The sequence below is a fragment of the Culex quinquefasciatus genome, chromosome 3, assembly GCF_015732765.1.
Source record: "Culex quinquefasciatus strain JHB chromosome 3, VPISU_Cqui_1.0_pri_paternal, whole genome shotgun sequence".
NCBI lineage: Eukaryota > Metazoa > Arthropoda > Insecta > Diptera > Culicidae > Culex > Culex quinquefasciatus.
In genome coordinates, this window is record NC_051863.1 from 137,794,209 (window position 1) to 137,819,660 (window position 25,452).

The 25,452-nt window shown below is 37.2% G+C and overlaps 1 protein-coding gene across 5 annotated transcripts in view; it reads right to left on the reverse strand.

Annotated features, from left to right (window-relative positions):
* LOC6048531 (protein suppressor 2 of zeste) overlaps positions 1-25,452 on the reverse strand; it is a 95,771-nt gene that overhangs the window by 52,808 nt on the left and 17,511 nt on the right. The window contains exons 1-2 of one of the 5 annotated variants that reach the window (XM_038262601.1): positions 2,084-2,182; positions 927-1,329 (exon numbers count right to left, since the gene is read on the reverse strand). In XM_038262601.1, the coding sequence (XP_038118529.1) occupies positions 927-1,128 (202 nt within the window). In that variant the 5' untranslated portion in view covers positions 1,129-1,329; positions 2,084-2,182. Of the gene's footprint in view, positions 1-926; positions 1,330-1,626; positions 2,183-25,452 lie in introns of those variants that run through there. The other 4 variants (XM_038262600.1, XM_038262598.1, XM_038262596.1 and 1 more) reach the window with 4 other exon arrangements.

The following is a 25,452-nucleotide window of genomic DNA, read 5'->3' on the forward strand; positions in this document are numbered from 1 at the left end:
TTTCCATTTTGAATTGATTTGACTTGAGATGCTCGAGTTCGTTACCAATCTGGCTTAAGCTGTGTATTGATTAAAAAAATGCCCTCCTTTAAAATTTTCCCGAAAAATTAAGGGGCACAACAAATTACTGACGAGAAAAAAATTAATTGAAAACAAAACAATCTAAACTATCAAGGATTCAATAACGTTATTTCAATATTTTCTATCACATATATCACATCAATAATATATGCAAGAATAACAATATTTTCATGAACTTATTGATGTTTAGATATTTTTTTTTAGCATTACTGCTACAATATATAAAGCAAATTTCACGTTTTTGTTTGGTACGCATTTGTTGACTGTATACGCCCTTCCTATAGCACACATACACCCCTAACGCCTTATGGGGGAAAACACCCCCCATTGAAGAATCCTGGATACGGGCCTGATCCATGCATCATATTTAAGCAGTGTTACTGATTCAAATTATACCAAAGAAACTTATTTCACAAACGACTGATGATTCAACTTTCGCCTGAATCACGGCGGTTATCTCATTTTCGTCTACTGACGAAATGCATTCAACGTAAACGGACTTGTTTTTGTTACCAATTGAGTGCTCAAAATTTTCGAGATATCGAAGCAGTTTGCTGAATCACAACTGAATGCATATTGCGCGTTATTTGCTGCTGGGCGGGGTTGTTGGAATCTCAACGCCTATGGTGCAATGCTAAGAATATATCTTTCATTGATATCAGTGCTTTATAAATAAACAGAAGTGATTCTTATGAATGCCAAATGAGTACGGAAGCAAATTGGACATTGACATCCTGCCTAGATATGAGTTGTAACGTCAATACAGAACATTCCCGGTTAGTTATCGCTCTAGTTTTAATAAGAATTGTGATTCTAGAGAAGTTCAAGACATTCGGTATACTCACAAGTGTGCAGGCAGTCGTTGACGGTGGTAGCCTCGATCAGGTAGCCGCTGCACAGCGTGCAGGTGATGCTGTCGTTAAAGTCCTTCACCTTGCGCCGGTTGCTCCGGGTCTGGGTGGCGGCCACCTGTGTCGTGGCCGCCACCGCAGCCGTCGTGGCCACCGCCGTGTTGCTATGCAGCGGTGCAGAAGCGGCGGTCGTCATCGCGTCACGTGTTTCTTTACCGGAACTTTAGGCGGTTGTGTGCTTTGTTTTTGTTTTGTTAGACTCTCTTGGTTCACTGTTGTGTGCGCGCCGGCGCACAGATCTTCGAGTTGGGTGTTAATTTCTGTTGACTTGTTGACGGTTTCTTCTGCTCCGATTGCTAGCAGTATCCATTAGTAGTGCTAATTGCATCGTGTTGGACTGCAAAAGGGAAAGAAACGTTGAAGATATGGATTAGCGTTGGATCTTTCTTGGATACTGAGCTATAGTCTAACTGTCAAAACAAACAATAGACGGTGTCTTTGCAATGCTAAACAAACCAGATGGTTGGTGTCTTTGGTAAAAAGTCTGCCGATAATCTGCTGTTTTGACAGCATGTTGCCCAAAGTTTGCTGTCTTTGAGCCTAATTAAATTAAAATTAATCGCGAAACATAAAACTTAATGAATGCCTAATAAAATCGAGAGAGCGGCACCAAGAAAACCGGGCCCGTACACACCGTGACACACAAACACCAGGACCAGGAAGAGACACACGGGCGTTCGCGAAATCAAAACACTCCAAACGACACGAGAGGCCTGAAAGCACACTGTGTAGCAAGAGGGGAAACCCGGAAGGAGGGAGAGAGAGCGGAGGGAGCAGCACCTTTTGAGGAAATCTTCTTTCTTTTCTTCTCTTTTTCACCACGCGCGCACTTGACTGCTTTGATTGTGTTGTTGTTGTTGTTATTATTCCTACTGTTGTGTGTTGTGACAATTATCGGAACGTGCGACCGCTTGCCGCTTGTCATATAATCCGAAAATCGCGAAATAAAACAACACTCGCACACTACGATGAAAGGAAAAGAAGCAAACGCGATAGCCTGCTTCGATGAAAACAAACCCGCGAAATCTCACACCGAGAGCTGCTGCTTGTATGGTGTGCACGGCAAGACTACCAACACACACTGTACACACCAGGTCACTTCGTCGGCCGCGCGCGGCTGACCGAACGCGGAGAAAAGCCGAAGTCTCGTGGCAGCACCAGCAGCAGGCTACGACGAACGGCCGCGACGGTTCCACAAACACTGACGCAATACAACGCGGCATCGGCGAACGAAGCTGGCCATGCGTGGTGTGGTCGTCGTCGGGTGAGAGCGCCTACTATGCGCTCGGGTGTTGCGACGAGCTCTCACGTTTTTGACGGGTTGTTGCCAGATGGATTTTTGTTTTGGGAAATTTGAGATATTTGGTTGACATGCGTTAAAAAGGCAAAAATCCTAATAGATTTATAATGTAACACGCAAAACTATCAACATTAATTATACGATCATCAAACTAATCGATCGAGTTTGATTGATTCGATCCGGATTTCAACCAAAACCAAGAAAACCAATTTCACCAACATAACCTCAAAAGACGCCCACCCGGAAGCTTGGCAACCCTGCCCATTTTGATTCAGGAACACCGGACACTTGATTCGCTTGAGGGAGCAGCAGAAGAAGAGGCAACGCAGGAGACAAGAGAGGAGAGCCACCGTCGCCGCCGCCGCCGTACGTATTTAGAAAATCGATAAAAAAGAGAACGAGAATAATTTGCTGTTTTCATTCGAGAGTGAAGCAGCGCCAACTTGGACGATTCTACAACAGGGGAGACGGGTCGGTGTCGGTGTTTGCTCAGCAGAGCGCGGAAGAGAGGGAGAGAGAGTGAAACACTAGAGAAAACGTGTGTGTTGGTACTTGTGTGTAGAGAGTGCACACATACATGGCGCACATACACAAGCGTAAAGTAGGAAAATTTCTCCACTTGGGTAATCGCTATGCGGAGTTGACGTGTACATTAGAAACGAGTGTGTAAGTGTGTTGATATGGTTGTGTTGGATTGAAATTTTACATCGAAACAGGTGTGTGTGTGTGTGTATTTTTGTATGTGTGAATGTTTTTTCAGAGATAAGTTCAGAAATTTCTGGAGCTTCAGTGGAAAATTTTGAATGATTCCATTCGCAGAATGACCTCTGATTACAACACTAAATCAAAACAAAACCCATAAAAATTGTAGATAGCAGCCATCTTAGTTGTTGTTAGTTAATTTATTTCTGGCAGCTTTAACCTTTTTGGTTATTGCATTAGTGGTAAAACAAAGAGACATGACTTGGTGCCACATTTTTTGAAGAATAATGGAACACACCAACTCTTTCTTCCAAAGACGCAGGAAGTCGGACTGAGGCGCTTCTGAATTTTTCCAATTTGACTCCAACTCCGTCTTCATTGCCGTGGATTAAGGTGAAACGGGACGCCAGTTCATAGACAAATTCTGTTCAACTTTAATCAATTTCTGAACTCAACAGACTGCATGCTATCGACCTATTAAGCGTCTAAAAAAACTGAACTACGTAAGTTACGGAATTTTCCAGGTGTTTCCAAAAACTCGAGTCGTGGAGTTAATATGGCGCTGCCTTCCCGTTAATCCTTAAACCATCGGTTTTGTTTTGATCGTAAGTACATATAATTTTTTTTTTTCATAAAATTATTTTTATTAGGTCCTTTTGGTGCTGGGTTAGGACCGAGTCGGCTTTTGTAATTACATTTGACTTAATAATTACAGAGGATCTTGTGTACATATAAATTTATTTAGACGTGCAATAATTTCGAATTAATTAAAGCAAACAAACTCGCATTTTAGATTACTGATCAAGTTGAAGCCAGGGTTGGCAGGTTGCCAGATAATCTGGGAATACCATATTTTTCAATTGCCCGACAGTTAGAACATGCGGAACAGAGCGGGTTCGTTAATTCGAATTCGCATTTGAACTAAAAAGCTCTCAAACGTCAAAACCATCAGATGTCAAACTGATGATAACATATCGACCTTTTCGTTCGTCGATTTCAGAGCACGTGGTTTCGTGGTTTTGACAACTGTCAATCGATCCGCAATGTGTACTCCAGATTTAGATAGATTTTGCCACTTTTTTGTATAAAGCCGATTTTGAGTTGATTTTTGACCAAAATGATCGTGCCTAATACAGAATTCTTCAATTTACATTTAATGTTTTGTTTAGTTACCGTCATCTGGGGCGAAGCGGAACACATTGGGCGAATGGGCACAGGTCTTTAAGCCTGCACCACAGGATATTTGCCATAAGTTTCGGACAGAACAGATAGAGAACAATTAAAATAGTGCTTCGTTTTCCAATTTTCAAGTTTTTAAGTGCTCTAAAAACTGTTGTTCCTATTCAGACTGCTGTCCCGATCCATCTTAGTTGACAGTAAACCGTTTTAAAACAAAACAATTAAATTTATATTTTAACAGTATTTTTTTAAATTTTTGATATCTTTAAGAAGTCACCGAAATATGATTTTATTATGTTATCATAATCATATAAAACGAACCTTCCTAAATTTCCAGTTATAAAAAAGTATTTTTCATATTTTTTTTTAAAGAAGCGTCCTTGGTTGTCTTTTTCCAAAAAAAAATCTCGAAGAAGATTTGTAGAGAGATTAGTTAGATATTAATTTGTTACTAATATTAAACATGAAGCCAATTTTTTATTCATGTTTAAGGACAAAAACATATAAAAAATTTAAAAAAAATAATGTAAGCCAAAAAATCAACATTTTTATGAAATAGTTCACGCAGAAAAATAAGGCATATTTGAATCAACAAAACGTTTTGTTGATTTGAAAATCAAGATTTTTGTTGAATCAACGCTAAACGTCAAAGCAACTTTTTCAAAACAACAAAAGATTTTTGTGGAATTGAAAAAACCAGGGTTTGTTTCAACGCAAAATCGGCGTTGATTATATTCAACAAAAATTTTGTTGAAACAAACCTCGTACAGGCTGATTCTACAAAACATTTTTCTGCGTGTTGTTGGAAAATGCATAATACAGAATTACAGTTGGTTTGCTCTCATTAATCTAAAAAATATATAAGTCGAGACGAAAAAACAAAAAAAAAAACTGAGAAAATTAACTATTAGGGTAGGGTAGTCATCAATGAGACACTTTTGGTTTTCAAATTTCAACGAATTTTTCAAATTTTTTCATCATCATATTTCAATGAGCTTTTTTTTTGCATTTTCTTTCTTTTAATGTGTTCTAACATTGACCAAAATATGAGATCGATCCGACATCTACAGCCAGAGTTATTCGACTGTCAAATTGTAGACGCACTTGGCAGGAGCAATGAGACAATCTACGAAAATCAATACTTTTCTTGTAAAACATCATGTTTTTGTATTGTTCCATTGTAGGTGACTTGCCTTGATCATTTTAGAGCAATTTTGAAAACATGAAACTTTAATTAACAAAAGTTATGCTAAAAAGTATTAAAATTTTGTAAAATCCATATATTTATACCAAATAACTTTGTATGTTTGATTAAATGAAGTTAAAACTCTTTAAATATGCCAAAAATTACTTCCAATTCATGTTTTGAAAGATTTCCATAAATTTTGAAAAGTTTAATGGAGAAAAATCGAAGTGTCTCATTGTTACCCATGGGCTGAAATGAGTGGGGAACAATGAGACAGTCCTGGATTCGTCGAAAGAAATTTGAAGAAATATTCGTGTTGGTGTAAATGGCATCCTACGAGCGAAAAAGTACTTTTTGTCCATAATTTACTTCTACACCCCAGAATCAAACATTTATGAATAACTTTTCAAGGGAGCGTCCATAACCAAAGCCACACCTTTCCCCCAAATATGAGCCTGATTGGTTGAAACTACGACTTGTGAGAGCCATTCTATCATTGTTCCCCGTGTCTCATTGATGACTACTCTACCCTACATCGAATATTCACTTAAGTTGAACATGTTTTTTAACGAACTCAAATATGTTAAAAATGCATTCAAAATTGTTTTCAGATTATTGCTCACAAAAATCGTTGAAATATAAAAACTTTGAAAAATATTTGCAACAGCCAAATCAGTAGTTCCATATAAAAGTTTAAGAAAATACATTAAAATGCTTCGATTTGGCTCAAAATTGGAATGGGGGTTCGTTTTCATTTTCATAAAATCATATCTTAATATCCTGTTAATTAACCTCACTTACACCCTGAACTGGGCATCGGCATACGAGAGGATAATGAGCTCGATTCGGTGGTAAAATGGTACTGTGTGCGGATGGAGAGGATAAATCCCGAAATTACCGAGAGTACTTTCCTCATGGGTTCATCTTCAAAACAAGTTCCCTGAACCTAGGGAAGACTAAGTTCATGATCTTCCACACACCAAGGCGAACAATTCCTGACCACCCACCTTTGACTGTTGATGGGCAAACGATTGAAGAAGTCTCCAGTTACCCGTTCCTTGGTCTAATTCTTGACAGCACCATGGGGTGGAAACCTCATATAACTGCCCTTAAAAGCAAGCTAAGCTCACTTTGTGGAATCTTCTGGAGAATTGCTGCGTTTATTCCATACCCACAAATGAAGATGCTGTACTTTTCCCTGGTACACTCACGAATCCAGTACCTGATTGCCAACTGGGGCTCAGCATGCAAAACCGATCTGCGTGGCCTTCAAGTTCTTCAAAACCGCTGCTTGAAAATCATCTCGCGGAAACCAGCATTATTCCCCACCACTGACCTGTACTCGGACATGACGGATTCGGTGCTGCCATTGAAAGCACTGTACGAGCTTCAAACGACGGTGCAAATTCGCAAATACTCAACGGACGCTACCCAGCACCACAACTTCAAGCTACAAGTCAGAGTCTCGTCTCGGACCACCCGCCAACAAGGAGAGTTTGTTCTGGATCGGCCATACAGCGAGTTTGGAAGGAAAAAATTTACCTATTTTGGAGGCAAACTGTACAACGCTCTATCCCGCGAATGCAAACAATCACCAACCCTGGCTGCCTTCAAGCGTCGTTTGACGATCATCATCAAGCAGAATATCCACCAATATGTTTGATACACCACTTATGCCTCTGTTTACGTTTCGTTTCATGCCACCGCCGCCCACCGCCACCCACCGCCACCCTACGTCGCCCACCGCCACCCATCGCCGCCCATCGCCCACCGCCCATCGCCCACCGCCCATCGCCCACCGCCCAACGCCCATCGCCACCCCTCACCATCAGCCACTAACTTGAACAAACCAAGCTGTCCCGTAACATAAAAAATGTATCTTAAAAAATCCTAAATAGTTGTTAAGTAGTTAAGCACTGCCTTAAAGGAGCTCTGGCTCACTGGCACGTGCTGCAGTATTAATGAAAAATGTAAAGATCGATGAAAAGATGAGAGGGCATGTAGCCCTACTCCATAAAAAAAGAAATAATCAGAATATCAGAATATGAAAAATAAGACAAACCGAGCCTAACTCCGAATGGAGTAGGTGAATGTTCCAACTTCCAGTTGGATGTGCGCAATTCGGTCTTTATATAAAAAAAAAAAAAAAAAAAAAAAAAAAAAAAAAAAAAAAAAGTTCCGGCACCGAGACTCGAACCCAAGACCTTCGGCATATTGAACCGTGCCTTTGCCGTATGGGCCACCATGGTTCGGTGACTAAGTGGCGGTCATCTGTCCATATAAGCCACTCAATAGGATGAACTGTTCCATTGAACGAATGAACACGCGAGAGGACTATACTCTCGCAAAATAGCACTTTCCTCACGTTTCTTTTCGTGAGGACTATCCTCTCGTTCTTTAACTTTGGGTGTATGTTACGTAAAATTTACCGAGGAATCCGATAAAAATATTTGCAGACATAGTTTCTTTGGTCCAGATACTATCAAAACGGTATTCAATGTTTAAATTTTTCAAATGTTAAGCTAGATTTATCGAAAGTCAAACTATTTTTCCTTGAAATTCAAGCTTATCACCTTTCATTTGCGTCCAAGACAGCTAAAGTCGTTTGAAATGGCGCGGAGTTATTTTTTTTTTTGCAAAAATTGACGAAAATGGCAATTTTTCGAACCACCCCAATATGGCGTATGTCCCTGGGTATAATTATTTGGGCCAATTGAACCCCAATTTTAAGCCAAATAGAAGCACTTTTTTGTCTTTAAACTTTCATATGGAACTACTGTAGTATACACGCCGAATTATGTAGTCCATCGGTATGGAAAATTTACTAGACTTTTCGCTTAAATTGACTTTTAAATCATTTTCATTCTTAAACGGTCTGATAGCTGTGTGGGCTAAGGCGTCAGTCCTCTCTGTGAGCGCTGGGTTTGAATACTGTCGGTTAAAACTATTTTTGTGTGTGTATTAAAACTGTGGAGCAGTGTTTAATAAGTGACTATTCTCACAAAGGTTATGTGTATGCGATTTTACCAATGGATTAACAATGGGTATTTACTTAAGAAAATGCGATTTAATAACATTTATTTGCGAAGACTTACGAATCCAGCGGCTTACTACCAAGAAATCATAGAAGATTGATTCCGATTACTCTAGTAACATCTCAAATCAAGTTCCATCAGCCTCGGTTCACCACCCATCCACTTCCGCATTCCTGCACAGTAATCTAAATCTATGCGTCTTTATTAAAGTTCAATTAAAACCAAACCATCCCCCCTCCACTCCCACTGCCCAAACACCCATCCCAAAGAAGAAGAATTCCAATCAACCGTATTCATGCCGCATGTACTGGATGTACGTCGTACATTGAACACGGGGCCACAAAGATTCGATTTTAATCTTTGCCCCCGGGGCCGGGTCCGACTTGGACTTGGCTCCCCCATACCCGACCGATCTGTAACCACATCGAACCGTCTGCTACGGCCACAGCAACTGAACAGAACCGACGTCGTCGTAGATCTCTCGAAAATAGTTTCCATCTGGACTTGTGCCTCTGTAGTGCATAAATCATATCACACACGAATGTGTGCAAAATAATGGAGCAAAACTAGCAGGAAGGTACACACTCGTACATTCGCACACATACAGGTGCACTCAGTTGCTCTTCGAAAAAAATAAAACAAAATTCAAAACTAATTCTTTCAAATGAGTTTACGAAACACTCCCAGCGCAAGACAGCAAGCAAGGGAATAAATCCCAGTACTTTTGACTTTTCAATTTTCTCTTTGCAGTTTTCGTTTGTGCTCTTCTCTGATGTTTGTGCTCTGTGTTTTTTGTTTGTGCTCTGAGAAATAATCTAAAATAGAGAAAATAAGAGAAATGAGTGTTGCTCTCTTGCTTACTGTTTTGTACCTTTGCTCTGTTTTGAAGGCATCTAAGTTTGAATAATGATTCAAACATGATTTGAACTAATTTAGTGACAAAGTGATTAATAATCCAAGAATCTTAAGGTACAAGTTAATGCAGGTTACTTTTGCTAATATGTGAGTTTGGATACATATTTTTTTAAAAGCAACTGAGTGTACCTCGCAGCAAAACGATGTAGAGTTATACAGCATTCCAGCTTATCTTCTGGGTTTTGCCTCCGGTTCCACAGCACCGTCCAGAGGAAGGCTTGAGTTTGTCGGTCCTTTGGTAGATTCTCGAACCCATAGTTGCTGGATAGAGCAAGGAGATGCTAGGGCAAAGTGCACTTGCAAGAGCTGCTGCTGTTGCATTGGAGTAGGAATGGACGCCACGGAACGTGGAAGGGAAAGGGGGTTTGCATGCAGCAGGAAACTAGAGATATATGTAGCTAGATTGTGGATTCTAGAATTTTCTGGAAGGGTGCAAGAAGGATGCTGCAATATTTGAATGTCGAAATTAGTTGCGAAAGTGGACCGAAGGGATTTTCGCTTGATGGATTGGCATTTTATAAAGTTCATGTCTGTAATTGTCTCTGCCCAAATATAGGCTTTGAATTGAAGAAAGAGATTTAATGAAAGTTTTTTTCATTTTTATTCAACTTTTGAATTGATTGTTTGGTTCCTTATCTCTTTAAATCTTGATCATTCATTTCTTTATTTACTTTTTCTGAAGATAAAATTATCTGAAAAAAATTAACAATTAATCTGTTCTTAGTTGACATGAATTTGCCAATAACTTTTGTAAAAAAACAACAGAAAATTTTATAGACTAAAGACTAAAGACTAAAGACTTAAGACTAAAGACTAAAGACTAAAGACTAAAGATTAAAGACTAAATCTTATCGCCGATAACACAGTTCAACAAAAAATCAAATGTTTCTTGTCTCTGAGACGAGAATATGTGTTCCTAGTAGAATTTTACCTGCTGAATCCGAATCCGGGTCCAGAATTGCTCCAAATGGTCCCAATTTTGAGATACACCCGTTTGAAATGTTAGTTTAGGCCAAAATTAGCTACTTTGTCGACTATTTTACAAAAGAACTATTGAATAAACAAATAAACCAATACATGTACCGTAAACTGGGGTGACTTTGATAGCCCGGGGTGACATTGATAGAAATTTGATTTGGCCACTAATTTTGATACATCCAATGTAACAGTCACATTTTTGCATATATGTTCGATAATAAGCTATCCCTTAATGCTTACATACTCAAAATTCTCAAAAATGTTTAGATATTAATTTGACGGGCATTTGAAAAACCTATCAAAGTCACCCCGGGCTATCAAAGTCACCCCAGTTTACGGTATCTTAAAGTTCACGTTCTCCCCTTTCTGAAACACCCCTGGTTTTTAAAATTTGATTGTTTCTACGCATATTTATAGCCATTTTAAAATTAGAATTTGACTTGCATGCAAGTTGGAAAAATTTGAATGAGAACCAACTGAAAATATAATTTTAAAATGGCTATAAATATGCGTAGAAACAATCAAATTTTAAAAACCAGGGGTGTTTCAGAAAGGGGAAAACGTGAACTTTAATATACATGTATTGGTTTAGTTGTTTATTCAATAGTTCTTTTGTAAAATAGTCGACAAAGTAGCTAATTTTGGCCTAAACTAACATTTCAAACGGGTGTATCTCAAAATTGGGACCATTTGGAGCAATTCTGGACCCGGATTCGGATTCAGCAGGCAAAATTCTACTAGGAACACATATACTCGTCTCAGAGACAAAATCTTGTTGGACTGTGTAATGAACGATAACGATTTTTAAAATCTTTCTAAAATCGACTAAATTCATTCAAATTATCTTAAAATTTCAATGCTATCACTAAGATTTTTATTTTTGAAATTGTAGTAAGTTTCAAAGTATAAATACTAAAAATTGTTCACAAAATACCATATTTTTAATAGTACTCAAATTTTCATAATTTGCAATATGGGTATCAAACGAAGTGAAATTTTGTATAAATTTTAACTTCATGAGAGTTTTTTTTGAAAAATAACACAATTTTCACAAAATACCGTATTTTCCGAAAATACTAAATTTTATTTCTAATTTTCATTTTCAGTTTATCAGAGTTTTTTTTGTTGAAACAATCAAATTTTCACACAATGCAATATTTTTAGAAAATACTCAAATTTTCTAAATTCACATAGGAAGCCAAATTTTGAATGCATTTTCACTTTATCACTTCAATCATTATTCAAACTTGGACTTTAAATCATTAAAAATTTCACAAAATTTCGTAATTTTTTTAAATTACATTACGATAACTATGGGTATCAAACGCAGCAAAAAATCTAAATGTAGCATACAAAATTTGAATTTATGTTTAAAGCATGCAAAATTTTGGTTGTTTCGATACCAATATTGCATATTTTGAACATTTGAGTAATTTCGAAAAAAACGGTATTTTGTGAAAATTTTTCAATTTTCAAAAAAAGGTGAAAAAGCATACAAAATTTCGCTTCGTTTGATACTTATACATCAAATTATAAAATTTTGAGTATTTCCAGAAAATGCGATATTTTGTGACATTTTTTGTATTTTCAAAAAACTCTAGTGAAGTGAAAAGCATACAATATTTTGCTTCGTTTCATACCCATATTGCATTTTTTTATTTAAATTTGAGTACATTCGAAAAAACGGTATATTGTTAACAATATTGAGCTTTTATACTTGAAACTTAGGCCGTTGCAAATATTTTTCAAAGTTTATGTCGCCCCCCCCCTTCAAAATCGGTCCAAAAAATCAGGGGACAAAAAAAATATTTTTTCAAAAAACTTCAAAATTTTAAAGGAAATAGAAGCACAGAGAACAGATGTATATCATTGAACAAACAGCATTGAAAAACGTGTGTAAAAATTCAAACCAAAATACGTTGAAAAGAGCTAGGGTGTGCACCATCCGCCTAGATAGCGCCACTTCCAAAATCATGATGGCCTACAGTAGCAGAACGTTGGTCCATCTAATCACTGCATAAAACATTCCGTACGAACGACATCAGACCAATGTCTGACTGCCCTTCATCAAAGGGTTGCAATTTTACGCGCCAAAGAAGGTAAACAAAACGAAATCGGACATAATATGTGTAAAGGGACTATTTTAAGTTGTCGCTTGAAAAATCATTTTTGAATGATTTTTTTTGTTATGTTTTTGTTAATGTTATTGCATTTTTGCATTATTTTTAGTCAACTGGAATTATACAGAAGTGAATTTTATATTTAAACAAGGTTAACATTTATTTTCTTTCGAAATTATAGAGTTATCTAAGCCCGCTCTCACGCACACTAGCACGCCATTTGTTTTGCTGGCTGGTACAAAATTTAACCTCAATCTTTTTCGTGTACATACACGCAATACATGCGCACGTAGATAACTCTATTGAGCCTTTTTCATTGTTAGGTCAAGTATTCTCAGCCGCGACGGTGGCGCCGCCAAGCGTATCCTGCACACTCTAATTTCTTTGATGCAAGATTGTATGCAACGCATTTTTTTAGTTTACACGGTTTACACACAAGTTAGAACCAAGATGTACATCTGTTCTCTGTGATAGTAGTCTAGCCAACTGAAAGCCATTAGAAATGCATTTTCTTGCATTTAAAAACATATTTAGCATGTCTGTGATCGATCAAAAATATTTTTAATTTTTGTGAAATTCCAATGTACAGCACCGCAAAAAGTTTTTTTTTCGACGAAAAAATAAATCTCTTCAATACTTGGATATTTTGAAAACTAATGATTGCAAAACAACTGAGCAGGTGAAAAATGCATTTTTAAACACTTTTTTCATTCAAATGTTGAGAACATGGCTTGTTATTTGAATTTTATATATTTTTCATTTTTTTGCCCCCACTCGATCCCGACCAGAGTCGAGGACATAAACTTCAAAAAATATTTTCAACGGCCTTACTACATTTTCAAAAAAAAATATTAAGTCGATTTTAGAAAGATTTTAAAATGAGTTATCGTTCATTATCGGCGATAAGATTATCGCCGATAGATTTATTGAAATAACGATAACGATAACGATGGATTGTCGTTATCGTCCCGACGATAACGATGGATTGTCGTTATCGTCCCGACGATAACGATAACCATTATTGTTACCATTACCACTATCGTTATCGTTACACGATAATATTATCGAGCATAATTTCATCGATTAACAACCTTGATGAAAATATTCGCAAATCTGTATTTTAGAAAGACATCATCGATTTTTCTCTCTCATTTCCGCATCCAAAATCATCCCCTCTCAACCGAGCGGAGCCACAAAACAGAATTTTTCCAATGCAGATTAACGGGACGCAACCCGTGGTCGGTTCCCACGCGGTTTTCTGAGAAAACAAAAGAATCTTCGGCGAATGTGCGCGAACAAGGAAAAGAGAAGAAGTGATAGAAAGATAATGCTCTTGTTGGCAATCACGAGACAAAAGAGGAGAACTTACAAGCCATTGTGACGGTTGTTATACTTCCTGATAGTTTTTTGCTGGAATCATCAAATGATAGTATTTTTTTCTATCACTCATTTACAAAACTGCTCTTGAATGATTAAACCAGTGTTCATTTTGTTTCCAACGTTACGTTCAAATAAAAATAGGTATGTCACTCAAATTTTTTATCAAATCATTGACTAATTGATGATGTTGCAAAACATTTCGCTGAACAAAATCGTGTACATTTCGTTGCACAACACATCACGACTGTAATTTCACCACTGCAAGCCAGAAATGGCAACCTCACTCACTATCGCATCGCGCGAGAGTTGAAAAACAAGCTCACTAATCACATATCAGAAAAACTCACAAAGTGGAAACGAGAGGGGAAAGGGAGAAGGTTGCGATTGAAATTTCAATAAAATTTATGATGATGACACGATAAACGGATATAAACATGTACCCGAGGCGGGCGCTAATCTCGTTTCGAACGAAATAAAATTATAAATTTATGGAATGGGGAGCGATTGTTAATTATCGTTATAAAGACACCCACGCGCGCACGGCCAACCAATTCGATGGGGAGGGGCAAGTGGAGGGCAGGAGGGTGAGTGCCTTTGGAGCGCATGATTTTTGCGAAGTTACACGGTGAGAAATGTGGTTGTAAAATTACATGGAATGTTATGTAGTATTTTAATGAATCTTCCAGAACGGTTAGATCAGAAAATATATTTAAGCTTAAAGTTTAAAATATGTCTTTTTACAGTGTTAATTTGGAAAATTTTACCGGATGGTTGAGTTGATAATATAAATGGATAAGCATATTTCGCAGTCTGGGAATTTAATGCAATTCGGTTGTTAACTGATGATTAATGGCGGCCGGTGCAGTATACCATTTAAGGGGCAAGGCAACGAGTTCGCGCTCGATTAGGAGTGCCAGGTCTACCTCAACTAGCAAATTAACTGCATAAATTAAAATCGTCACCACTCGACCATTTTTCACACCAACCTGTTTGCTCCGCAAGTGCCGCCACAAGTGTTCTCGTAACGAGTAGAACAAAGTACCGAGTACGAAACTGCTTAACCTCGTTCAGGCCCCATCAAGCAAGTCCCGTTTTCACGTCAGCACATTTCGTTACAAAGTGTATAAATTAATTACCATATCTACCGTCCCCCATTAGTGCCTTGGCGGTACAAGTGAGTGAGAGAGAAAAAAAGTAGCACGTAGAGCAAAAACCAAACTCCCGGACAAGAAATAAAAACCAGCGGTGTTGCCAAGTACGGAATTGATGCCAAGTAACACTCCCACAAACTGCGCGAGTGGACTAAATTTCCCAGGGCCCGAGCGAATCGCGTCCACGCGGTCCGTCACCTTAGGCAGGTTCCCCCGGTGATGACGGGGGTTCGCCCGGTCGCGCCAAAAAAGGGGCAAATGAAAAACACGGGACTGCGGGCTCATTTGGGGTTTGGGGCGAAATTAGGAGCATTTTGTGTATTTTTTGGTTGGAACAGATGTTAAATGCTCGGGAAACCGTGTTCAGCAAGTTATTTTGAGCAACTTTTGTTTTATGAAAAATTAAATTTTTCTTGTTCTTGTATAAATGTTATAAAAATGAATTAATAAATACATGATGTTTCAAGGGAGCGCTTTTTCATTACGTAACGCAAAACATGGATATTTGGACCCCCTCCCCCCACAGAACAAATTTCCATGCAAATTTTAAAAACTATGTATGGAGCGTTACAAGGCTCAAACCACCTTTTCCCCCTCAATTGCGTAACGTAATAAAAGAACGCTCCCTATGTTTTACGTCTTTTCCAGAATGTGGTCCCAAAAGTTTGAATTTGTTAAAAGCCTAATTAGGTTGCATTCAATTAAAAATGCAAAAATTTAAAGTAATACGTACCAAATACAGTTCACAATCGCTTGTGAATGTTTTTTCCTTAAAAATATTTTTTTCGCCCCCTGATTTTTTAGGAAAAACTTAGAAGGGGAAGAAACCAAAAAATAAGTTTTTATTGAACTAATTAAACGAAAAAGGAAAAAAACTAACTTACAGAACAACAGGCTTTATTCTTGCCAAACAACATTTATTTCTTTCTAATTATGAAAAATGTCTTCCAGGACGCTCTCTTCGGACTGGCTGCGCTTGTGTTTGATTAGAATAAATTAGATTCGATTAGTTTAGAATAGATAGATTTGTTTGAATTAGATTAGAGTAGAGTAGAGTAGAGTAGAGTAGAGTAGAGTAGAGTAGAGTAGAGTAGAGTAGAGTAGAGTAGAGAAGAGTAGAGTAGAGTAGAGTAGAGTAGAGTAGAGTAGAGTAGAGTAGGGTAGAGTAGAGTAGAGTAGAGTAGAGTAGAGTAGAGTAGAGTAGAGTAGAGTAGAGTAGAGTAGAGTAGAGTAGAGTAGAGTAGAGTAGAGTAGAGTAGAGTAGAGTAGAGTAGAGTAGAGTAGAGTAGAGTAGAGTAGAGTAGAGTAGAGTTGATTTGATTGGATTATATTAGATTAGATTAGATTAGATTAGACTAGATTAGATAAGGTTAGATTAGATTACATTAGGTTAGATTAGATTTGATTAGATAAGATTAGATTTGATTAGATAAGATTAGATTTGATGTAATTTTTTACTCATGAAAAATAACAATTAAAGTGTTTTGCCATAAAGATGATTTCAGTTTAACTTTTGAAATCTCGATTAAATTTTCAAAAGGCCCTATCTGCATAGGAAACCCATGAGGGATAGGTTGTTTTGAAAATTTAATCTAGAAATCAATGTAGAATTTTATGACCATCTTCCTTTAACCCTTGCAGGCCTGGTGGGTCATATATGACCCAAATACTAGCCTATAATTTTCGTATGGTCATAAGAATCATTTTCCCATCATTAACTTTACAAATACACATTTTTCCAGCTAATTTATTATCGGTTATGGAGAATGTTTACAAGCATTACACTGTTATCCAGAATCAAAGTTCACAACATCAGTCATTAGGAAAATTTAACAAATTTATGAAAAATTGTAAGAAAATTTACGCTTTGTTAAATAATTGTTGTGACAAAATGCAACAACTCTTCATGCATCGCAACTAAAATTGTATTTTTTATAAGATTAGTACAGTTTGGGTATTCATTGTTTAAAATAAGGTTAAATCACTCCTATCAGCAAATTTTCACTTTTTTAGAGGGATGATTTTGAAAGCTTGAGAAATATTTAACTTGAAGAAAATGAAAATAAATCATAGTTTTTTTAAATTGAAAATTGGAACAATCTGGATTTTTAACCATGACACGTTTTTTTAAATGATTTGTAGCTCGATACCTCTTTTTCTATAATCAGCTCACACAGTTGAAAAGGGGTATGCTGAATCGCAGATTGAGAAAAAAAAAATTGAATTGAAATTTAAAATTGAAAAAAAAAAATTAAAATTCTTTACTTTAATGCAAAATGCAGTCAATCGACCAACCTCCCCTACAGCGCACCCCGGTCGGGACTAGCAAGTGAGTTACGAGCAGCAAAATGAATCAAAGCATGAATATTAATTAAGTTTAAAATTAGTTTTCTCTTGCTCTCTTTCTATTTTCCCACCACCCCACCCCTTTTCCTTTTTACCTCTCCGTTAGTATTCGCAAGCATCCCTCTCCCTCTCTCGCTCACTCGTTGTTTCAGGTACCGTTTTTCTGAACGAGTGAGAATAGTTCTGGGGAGGTTGTCTTCTTCATCATTATGAGTCTCTTCTTCTTTGCGAACATCTTCAAACTTTTTGGCCCCAACCTCGGGCTGCAATTTGTTTAATGGAAATTATAAAGTTTCCCTGGGATGGTGCCAAAAGTCGGCTGTCGCGGAAAAATCTCCCTCTATTGCCGTTTTGAAGAATTTTCCGAGTTGAGTGGCCTCTTGCACGATTTTAAGGTTCATTGCAATACCGGTGGTCTGTGCGGTACTGCAAAGTGGAGGAAAATGTTATTTTTAAAATATTATTAAAAACCAATTCAATTCAACATTTCTGTAGAAATTTAAGAAAAATTCAAAAAATCATTTGTAGAAATAATCAAACTCACTCCAAGGCACGGTTCCCGGTTTGTGAGAAAGCAGCGAACCGAGATTCGAGGTTGGCCCGCCGTAATGAGAAGGGAAATTGCATAATAACGAGCGACAGCGCATAAATTGGTGTCCAAATTAGGCGCGCACAAAAATAATGAGCAGCGAAGCAGGTCGACCAACTTGTTGTGAGTGAGTTGCTGGAAGAATTCGTTATGGAATTTGATGGCGCGGGGGGTTCAGCGGTGAGTGAAATCAATTAGGTGAATTTATTGCAATTTAAATGAAGAAATTAAAAAAAATATTACTATTTTGCTATAAAAACCAAGAATTCAAAGCATTTCTTTCACATAAAACACACCTTCAAAAGCTTCCCAAGGGTCAACGTAACCTTGTCAAAACAACATTTCACAAATTGCACCACCACAATAAAAAAGTGCTGCTGGCCAAACGGTAATTGGAAACAAAACATCACATCAGGCCACTTATTTTAATTAAAACCCAAACAACAACAACAGCAACAACTTGCAAACATTACAATCGTACAAGTGCTGAACGTAACTCTCCTCCCCACCCATCTCCCCTCTCTCCACTACTACAACAGTTGAACAGAACAAACACATCACCTTCGTCATCTTTCATTATCACACCGCACTTGGCTCTCTCTCTCTCTTTCTCACTGTGCCTTATCTCCTTCGACATCTCCTCTGGCCGTTCTGGACACAGTGGACCTGGACAGAGGTCGTTATACACAAGAAAGAGAGAGAGAGAGAGAGAGAGAGAGAGAGAGAGAGAGAGAGAGAGAGAGAGAGAGAGTGTTTTGCGGGGTTGTTGAACATGTCTGAGCAAGTTGTAAAAAAAGTTTGAATTTTTGACAACAGAATTTTTTAATAGGAACATTTTACTTGAACAAAAAAAAATTACTTCAATCTTTGATAGATAGATAGATAGACATATTTCAAATAAAAATCATAAAATTTCAAAACAGAGTTTTAAATCGAAAATAAACCAACATTAATATGGAGCCCTCTTGTACAGACTTTACCGAAATGCCAAAATTAATATTCAAGCTTATTGTGAGCCACATTTGTTAAGGTTTAGCGTAGAAGTTTGTGAGAAAATTATTTTTATACTAAAATATTTTCATTGAATCGTTTTAATCAATTTTCAAGAATTATGTTGGATCACATTACACCTTTTAACAAAGTTTTTTGATTTCAAGTTTTACATTAAAACTACAGTCTAGACCAGCGATGGAAGAATCATCATCAAAAGAAAATCAATTGACGCTCATAAAGAGACAAAATTGGAAAAGAACTTTTCTCTTCTCTCTCACGCACGAAAGATCGGTAAAAGGAATCTCAAAAAAATATCATCTAGATTATTCGGTGGATCATCTATTTCACAATGTATGTAAACAAAACGAAATAAATCATTCTAAGTGGAGCTAACAAGGAAAAACACCAAAAATCTTCAACAGTTTGATTTTCTTCGAGAAGTTCGGGAGCCTCCTCTCTCTTTCGCGGGCGAAAGAAATGATTTGTTTGCGATTATTCCATCCCTGGTCCAGGCCCAATTATGCAAAGGTATTTTTTTTTCTTGATTTAGTTTTGCCCACTTTTTACATCAAATCCAAATTCCGGTGTTTGTTAAATTTAATTCAATTTAATTAGTTTTTAATAGTAAATAATCAATTCACAATTTCGAAATTCTTATAGCCAAATAGAGTTTCGGAGTTCCTTTCAACTATGATTTGTACTATAGTTTATTTTGATGTAATTGGATATTCTAACAATGGATTTGCAAGAGAATGAAAAATTATTTGAAAAAAAAAACCCTTCAAAATTTGCTTAGGAAAGGGATAGAAACAGGAAAGCTTAAAACTAGATCTCAGTGTGTTTAGTAATGTGACGTCAAAATGTTTGTTAAATATCTCAGTATTCAAATCGAATTTTGGAGATCTGTTTAGGTCTAAAAGAGAGACATTGATAGCATCACAAAATGGCGTCCTGAACTCAATTTGGCTCGAAATCGCAATTTCACCCCCTAGACTCTATGTCACCCAAAATGACAGTAGTTGAAGACTAGGATGATTCACATTTTTGATGTTTCTTAGGGATATTTCTGAATTATCGAACCATTTTTAACGCCATACACAGAGAAAAATGAGTTCGCGAAATCGTCAACATGCGTTAGTCCACGTTCCATATAAAAATGAATTGTTTTGTATTGTAAATTGGCTGCGTCCAATTTTCAAAAAGTGTTCACGTACACCCAACCGGCGGTCGCATGATTGTGGTACATGGCGGCATGAAAGTATATCAAAATCTGCATGAAATCTGTCCTCATGCATTTTTTGCGATATAGGGGTATGACATTTTTGCCCGTTACCGACAATTATCGACGGCAGATTGATTGTATAGCAGAAAAAAAATCTTAACAGAACGAGGATTGAACCATCAACTTCTAGGTTGCTGATCCGACACGCTACCACCGCGCCATGGACGCTTGTTGAATAGTGAGGGACAGAGCGCGAACATAATGTTCTCTCTGGAGTGTTGCTCGGAGACGCACCAGCGTTATATGTATTGGTGAGAACTGCAGATCGCTGACGTCTTTACACGCGGGCAAAAATGATCTATGGGCTTGCTGCAAAAAATGTAATAAAATATAACATTTTCTGCAGCAAATCCACTGTTGCAGATTTTGAGATATATTTTTCCTTTGGGTGTAGTTTTTGGATGGCCCCTTAGTACTTTATACACGGATAGAAGTCCTGTCTAAAATTCGTTGAATTATTTCCAAAATCATCAACTTTTTTTTTTCTTCGATTTTGCTGTAAATGTTTTCAAAATTGACAACATTTATGTTCAAAATCAGAAAAAAACGGTTTATGAATCAGAATCTCTATCCGTGCTCGCAGAAAAAAAAAACGCAGATAACTTCTGTAAACCCAACTGGCGGTCGCACACCCAACCGGCGGTCGCATGATTTTGATGCATGGCAGCATGAAAGTATATCAGAATCTGCATGAAAACTGTCCTCATGCATTTTTTGCGATATAGGGGTATGACATTTTTGCCCGTTACCGACAATTATCGACATTACCGACGGCAGATTGATTGTATTGCAGAAAAAAAAAACCTTAACAGAACGAGGATTGAACCATCAACTTCTAGGTTGCTGATCCGACACGCTACCACCGCGCCATGGACGCTTGATGAATGGTGAGGGACAGAGCGCGAACATAATGTTCTCTCTAGATTGTTGCTCGGGGACGCGCCAGCATTCTATGTGTTGGTGAGAACTGCAGATCGCTGACGTGTTTACACGCGGGCAAAAATGATCTATGGGCTTGCTGCAAAAAATGTAATAAAATATAACATTTTCTGCAGCAAATTCACTGTTGCAGATTTTGAGATATATTTTTCGTTTGGGTGCATGATTGTGATACATGGCGGCATGAAAGTATATCAGAATCTGCATGAAATCTGTCCCCATGCATTTTTTGCGATATAGGGGTATGGCATTTTTGCCCGTTACCGACAATTATCGACATGAATGATTGTATTGCAGAAAAAAATCTTAACAGAACGAGGATTGAACCATCAACTTCTAGGTTACTGATCCGATACACTACCACCGCGCCATGGACGCTTGATGAAATGTGAGGGACAGAGCGCGAACATAATGTTCTCTCTGAAGTGTTGCTCGGGGACGCGCCAGCATTATATGTGTTGGTGAGAACTGCAGATCGTTGACATGTTTACACGCGGGCAAAATTGAGCTACGAGCTTGCTGCAAAAACTGTTATAAAATGTAACATTTTCTGTAGCAAATCCACTGTTGCAGATTTTGAGCTATATATTTCCTTTGGGTGTATAAACAGAAAGAATATGAACTGAATATTCAGGAAAGAAATTTGAAACGGGGTTTCCATCGTTTTTATCGCAGATCATTTCTGTATTAGTTTTATTACTGAAAAGCTATATTGAACTATTACTATTACTCAACCTCACGTTAGGCAATTTTAATTGATTGATTAACTAATTTAAGGTGAAACGGGAAAGCAGTTTTTGAAAACATTTTTAAGAAAATGCCGTAACTTACGAAGTTCTGTTATTTTTGGGGTCATATTCGAGCTTTTAAAAAGGATTGTTAACTATTTGAATACTTTGAAATAAATGCATAAATGAACAAGCAGAAAAAAATTCAAAGTTGAAAAAGTTCATGGCAATATACCCAATCGCAAAAAAGGGATGAAAGATTACACTCAAAAACTAAAACAATTGGAAAAATGTAATCTAGATTAGTATGAAATTCATTTGCTTCAATTTATAGAAGAGTTAAGGGCCCAACATGTGCATATTTTAGCTTGTTCAACAGTAGGAAAAGCATATTGCATCAGAGAAAGAGATCCGTATAAACAAAAACATGATGCCACAGCAAAGGGCATCCCAGAATTCAACACAGGCAGAGTGCAGTGCTACTGTCTAGTTTTACGGATATTTATTGATTCAGCTTGGCAAAACTGGCACAAAAACAACGAGCAAAACACTGGACGCTGAAGAAACATTGTTCTCTGTTGTTTTGTTTTGTTTTGTTTTTTTTTTTTTGCGGAATAACAACATCGAGACAATGCTGTATTGCTTGGAATAGATCGTATCGCAAAGGTCATTTCTTTTGTAATGCTTGTTGGAAATGTGTTTCATGAAATATCTTTAATCAACAAAAAATGAATACTTTTTGGCATAATTTTTTTTTTAAGAGGTTCGTTCAAATTTAAATTGCTCAAATCTTCACTAGATTTTCCATGTATCTGACATGGTTTTCTTCGTAATCGCCTGAAGGCACTTCCAAATTCCCTCTTTCTACTCCGAGGGAATTATTATTATTACAATTTTCATTAAACCTCCCCCTTCTTTCTTCTTGCTGAGCGAACGTTTTGCAGAGGTGTGTGCGAATGCTGCAGGATCCGTTTTATTAGACGAATTATTTCAATTCAATATAGTCGAAGCGAGAATATTCCAGGTTTTGCATGCCAGTTTCCTCTGTATTGGTAGCGTACTCATGCTTGTGTGCAATGCGATGATTATTATGAGGATGATGGTGCTGATATTAAGGGTATGATCGTTTCAAAACTAAGGTTAGCTATTCTGTTATTGATCTACAAATTTTAAATTTGTGAACTGAAAAAGTTTACCTAAAAAACAAACATTTAAAATGCTTAAACAAGAATTGATCATTCCACCCTAATATCATACATTTACGGCCAGGAACGATGCTGCCGAGATTGGAAGTGAGATTTCGGGAAAAGCGTAAAAATTAAATTTATATTCATAAATGCTTTAGGCAAACAGGCAAGCAGCAGTGATCTTCTGGATTATGGTGTTATGCTCTCGGAGGAGAGAAGTTTTCCTGGGGAAAATAAGTGGAATGGCTGCGCAAATTCCGGTCTGTTGCCGGAAAGGAGAATTTCGTGTTGTTGAGCTGTTGTAGGAACATTAGTGGAGAGGAGATGGAACCGGATGGGGTTGATTTGATTTACTCTGGGTGTTGAAAATGTATTCCAAAACTTTTTGGCAGATGACGAGTTTCAATTTTCAAGTTTTGCTGTGTGGTGAGAAATAGTCAAGGAGGGAATCTCTCCAGACTAGAAAAAATATGATGAAGAAATGATAAAATTGATTTGAGTTTTTAGGTATTATAAGCTATTCCATTGCGTGATTTCTAAATTTAGAGAAACACAGGATTTGATGGAAATTACATAGATGAGTCACTTATACCAAGATTATTGTAAAATTAAGTGATGTTCAAATCATTATTTGCTTACAAAAAAGGGAAAAAAGCTTGAAAAAAGAACATCCAATAAATATGAAATAATTCATTCAATCACCTCTAAGTATCCAATAGAATCAATTGCTCCGAAGGGGATCGATTCTCCCCCTTTCCAACTCAGACCGAACCATATTGCGGCAATTAAAGCGTCCCACCCCGATTCCTCCCCCTGCCGGCAATGTTGCACGAAAAGGCCATCGAGTACATATTAAAAACCCTGGAAGCAGCAGAAAAAAATCTGCAAACCCGCACCATTCAGGGGGGCACTCCATCAAAAGAGGGCGTGGAGGAACGCCGCCGACGACGTGCAATTAACTAATTTATCTCCGGTGGAATTAAAGTTAATTGTACCCCTTCCCCCCCGGCTTGCTTGCTTGCATCGATTCCGACGGCCACCACGTGGGGGGAAATCATCGTTGTCGGGGCAAGTTACCGTCAGTCAGTCACTGGCGGTTGGGTGGGAAGGAAGGGAGAGAGTGGGGTGGGGGTAAATTAAGGGGAAGACGACATGGAGCGTTAAATCGTGTCTCACGGCAAGGTTTTCTGGTCCCCCTCTGGCGTGTGTTTATCGCTAAATTCAATCTCCCGCATTAAAATAGGCACATCGGGCATATTGCTTGCTAGGGTGACCGTTGATGAATTTGACTGATATTGACTGACTGATTCCTATTCTTGTCGCATTTTCAGTCTAAATTGAGGTAAAATTACATCATTAAAGAGGTATTATTCAACCTTCTAAAATTACACCTTCCAAATATACTTTTCTTTTTCGCTGTGATAGCAAAGTTTCCTTAAATGAGTAAAACCATTTTTAAAACTGTTTAAAAAAAATGTTTCTGGAATAAGATAATTGAGCATTGAAAAGCTTTTGTTGGTATTTAAATTATTATGGAATCCAATTTAAATCACATTAAATTCTCCAAAAAAATATGAACAAAGAGCAATTCCAGCTCAAATCAGGAATTTTTCTGGTACTTTTGTACCCGACCCTCTCCGATTTCAATGAAACTTTGTAGACATGTTATCCTAGGCCTATATAAGCCATTTTTGTGTATATGGAGCCAATAGTACTCGAAAATAACATTTGAAAAGGGCATAAGGTATTTAAATATTTTTGTATTTTGCAATTTAAAAATAACTGTATCTCGAAGCAGTTGCATCGTATCAAAAAGTGGTCAAAGACAAACTTGAAGGAAATTGGACGGGCTTTCTGAAAAAAATACACTGAAACAAAAATACACGCCACTTCTATGAGATTTTTTTATTTTTAAGTTTAAAAGTTAAATTTCAAGGTGATGTCACAATTTTTTTTCGCTCAAAATTTTTGAGGAAATAGCCTAAAATGTTACAAAAAGACTCATGAAAAATGCAGGATGGTATGTCTCTCCTAAAAAAATACAAAAATCATTTACTAAAACTGTTTTTTTGAAAAGTGGTCTAAACGCCAAAATTTTTAAAATCCGATAGTGGGAATCGATTCCCCAAACAATTTTACATAAAAGCCTCTATATTGACCATTGTCCTATGTCCAATTCTTGGAAAGATACAGCGGTTTTAAAAATAAAAATGATGAAAAAAATGTTTTTTTGGTGGTTTTTGGCAATTTCTATGTGACAGACTTGGTTTTTTAGTCTCGTAAATATTTTTACCGAAAAGCTCGCACAATTTCCCATAAGTTTGCCTTTGACAGCCTTTAAATTTAACTCGTTTTATTATTTATGTATGCTAATTTACTATCCAGGCTTCTACCACACTGAAAATAATATTCTATTTACAGTTATGAGCAATGTAATTAAACTTATATCT